Raw genomic sequence first — 1,929 nt, forward strand, 5'->3', positions numbered from 1 at the left:
ACTAAACACAGTTGATTTTGGACTTGCAATTTTGCATTATGTACAACATTACTTTTCAAATATATGTATTTTTTTAAATGAAAAATTTATAATGGTTTTTCTACAGTAAGAGTGGTTTTCACCTAATAGCCCGGCAAGAAAAAAAAGAGACAAATGAAACATGAATAGTGTCTCTTTTGTGTTCTTTTGTCTTTTTCAACCTATTCATTTCTGGATTTGTGTGCTTAGTTAAAATCAAAGGCGAAGAGCTCTACAATTCATTAGAGAAAAAAATGTCATCTATCAATATCTTTGATCAGCATACATACATCCTGAGACAGTTCAAAAATTTAAATGCCAACGCCAGCAACGCTGCCACTCAAAGACACACGACAGCCATACTACAGCTACACGCTACGCTGAAAGTGTGTTCAGAGGTTGACGAATGGCGCGCCGGTGAGGACCTCGGTGGCGGCGAGCGCGACGAGGCCGAGCATGGCGAAGCGGCCGTTCCAGAGCTCGGCGTTGGCGCTCATGATCTTGCCGGCGCCCCTGGCCTCGGCGCTCTCGCCCTGCAGCAGCGGCACCAGCGACGCCACGGAGAGCACGGCCACCGTGTATGCGAACCAGGCCTGGCCAGTCCCGCTGCCCAGCTGCGAGAGCAGCCCGTCGCCGCGGCCCGCCTCGACGCCCAGCGCCGTCACGAAGCCCACCATGGCGAGGCGGCCGTTGATCCGCTCCGGCGCCGGCCCGCTGAAGGACAGGATGTCCCAGATCGAGGCCGCGGGCTTGCTGGGCGTGGGCTCCTTGTCGTTCTGGGCCCGGACGACGAAGGATGTTGTGCGTGGGCGGAGAGGTGATCGTGCTGCGGCGAAGCTTCCGGCGGCGACACGGGGCAGAACGGTGGCGCCGGCGAAGGAGGAGCCCGTGGTGGACATCATGGTCGCCATGGGTTAATCTGAAGCTAGCCGCGAAATGAAAGTGCTAGAAACTGAGCTAGGAAGAAGTCGCAAGAAACAGCTAGAAGGTCACTTGGTTGTGTTGTCGAGAGAATGGAAATGCTGGCTGTGTGTCGAGTGAGTGATGGAGCGGCTGAAATATATAGGCTGCTCGGTTGCCTGCTGGGAGCTGGGATGAGGTGAGCGGCCAGCCAGCTGGAGCCCGTGAATCGAAATGCCCGATGGTGAGTATGTGGAGCGAGGCAGGTCACGACTCGGCGTGGGGACGTGGACGCCATGGCCACCGTTGCGCGCGTGCAGACATACGTACAGAGCTGAGGGAGGATCCATCTAGAAGAACCCAGCGGAGGGCCGGGGTGGGTGGTAGCCTATAGTAGCCAAGTAGATATTTTCTCGTTTCATAATTCTTGTCGAAATATTAAATGTATCTCGACACTTTTTAAAAATATATATTTTTATTTTTGGACAAATTTAAGACAGAAATTATGGAATGGAGGGAGTACGTCCCACACGATGCAACGAACGGCATGTCCGGGGCCACGAGGAGCAAATCTGTGTGTGTTTGGTTTATCTGAGGTGATCTCTCGTCTTGTTTCTAGTGATATGTGCTGATATGCACGATTCCTACCTTGATTCTTCGGGCTTTGTTCTTAAGCGGGGAGAGAAAGAGAAGCACACGGAGAAACACGTAGGCAGGAGTACGTGTATGTAGTAGGTATGCAGCGACTGGTCGTGATCGATTGCATAAGCGAGAGTTTCTATTTAGACTTCTCTCTTTGCATCCATTTCATTCCTTGCTGTGATTTCTCGCAAAGACTAGAAAAGGCTCACGAAGAAATGTATGTGTTCCCTTCTACTCTTCATTACGAGCATGTCCAATTGTCTTCCTAGCCGTGCCAACATTGATAGTGTACTTTCTCTATCTCTAGTGAACCGTTGCAGAGTTTTTCCCAGGAGGCCAGGACCAAGGCCTCGTTCGGTTTAGAGGTTT

At 51.2% G+C, this 1,929-nt stretch overlaps 1 protein-coding gene across 1 annotated transcript; it reads right to left on the reverse strand.

Moving 5' to 3' along the window:
- Positions 1-260: 260 nt before the first annotated feature.
- On the reverse strand, positions 261-1,079 carry LOC100839024 (low molecular mass early light-inducible protein HV90, chloroplastic). Its single transcript, XM_003557450.4, has one exon. It carries the CDS (start codon positions 927-929, stop codon positions 411-413), a length of 519 nt encoding a protein of 172 aa, XP_003557498.1. The 5' UTR covers positions 930-1,079; the 3' UTR covers positions 261-410.
- Between the last annotated feature and the right edge of the window lie 850 nt (positions 1,080-1,929).

The sequence above is a fragment of the Brachypodium distachyon genome, chromosome 1 (assembly GCF_000005505.3).
Source record: "Brachypodium distachyon strain Bd21 chromosome 1, Brachypodium_distachyon_v3.0, whole genome shotgun sequence".
Taxonomy (NCBI): Eukaryota; Viridiplantae; Streptophyta; class Magnoliopsida; order Poales; family Poaceae; genus Brachypodium; species Brachypodium distachyon.

Excerpts from the sequence above, each read along its gene's own strand:
- LOC100839024 (XM_003557450.4), bottom strand. The coding sequence starts at position 929 with ATGGCGACCATGATGTCCACCACGGGCTCCTCCTTCGCCGGCGCCACC.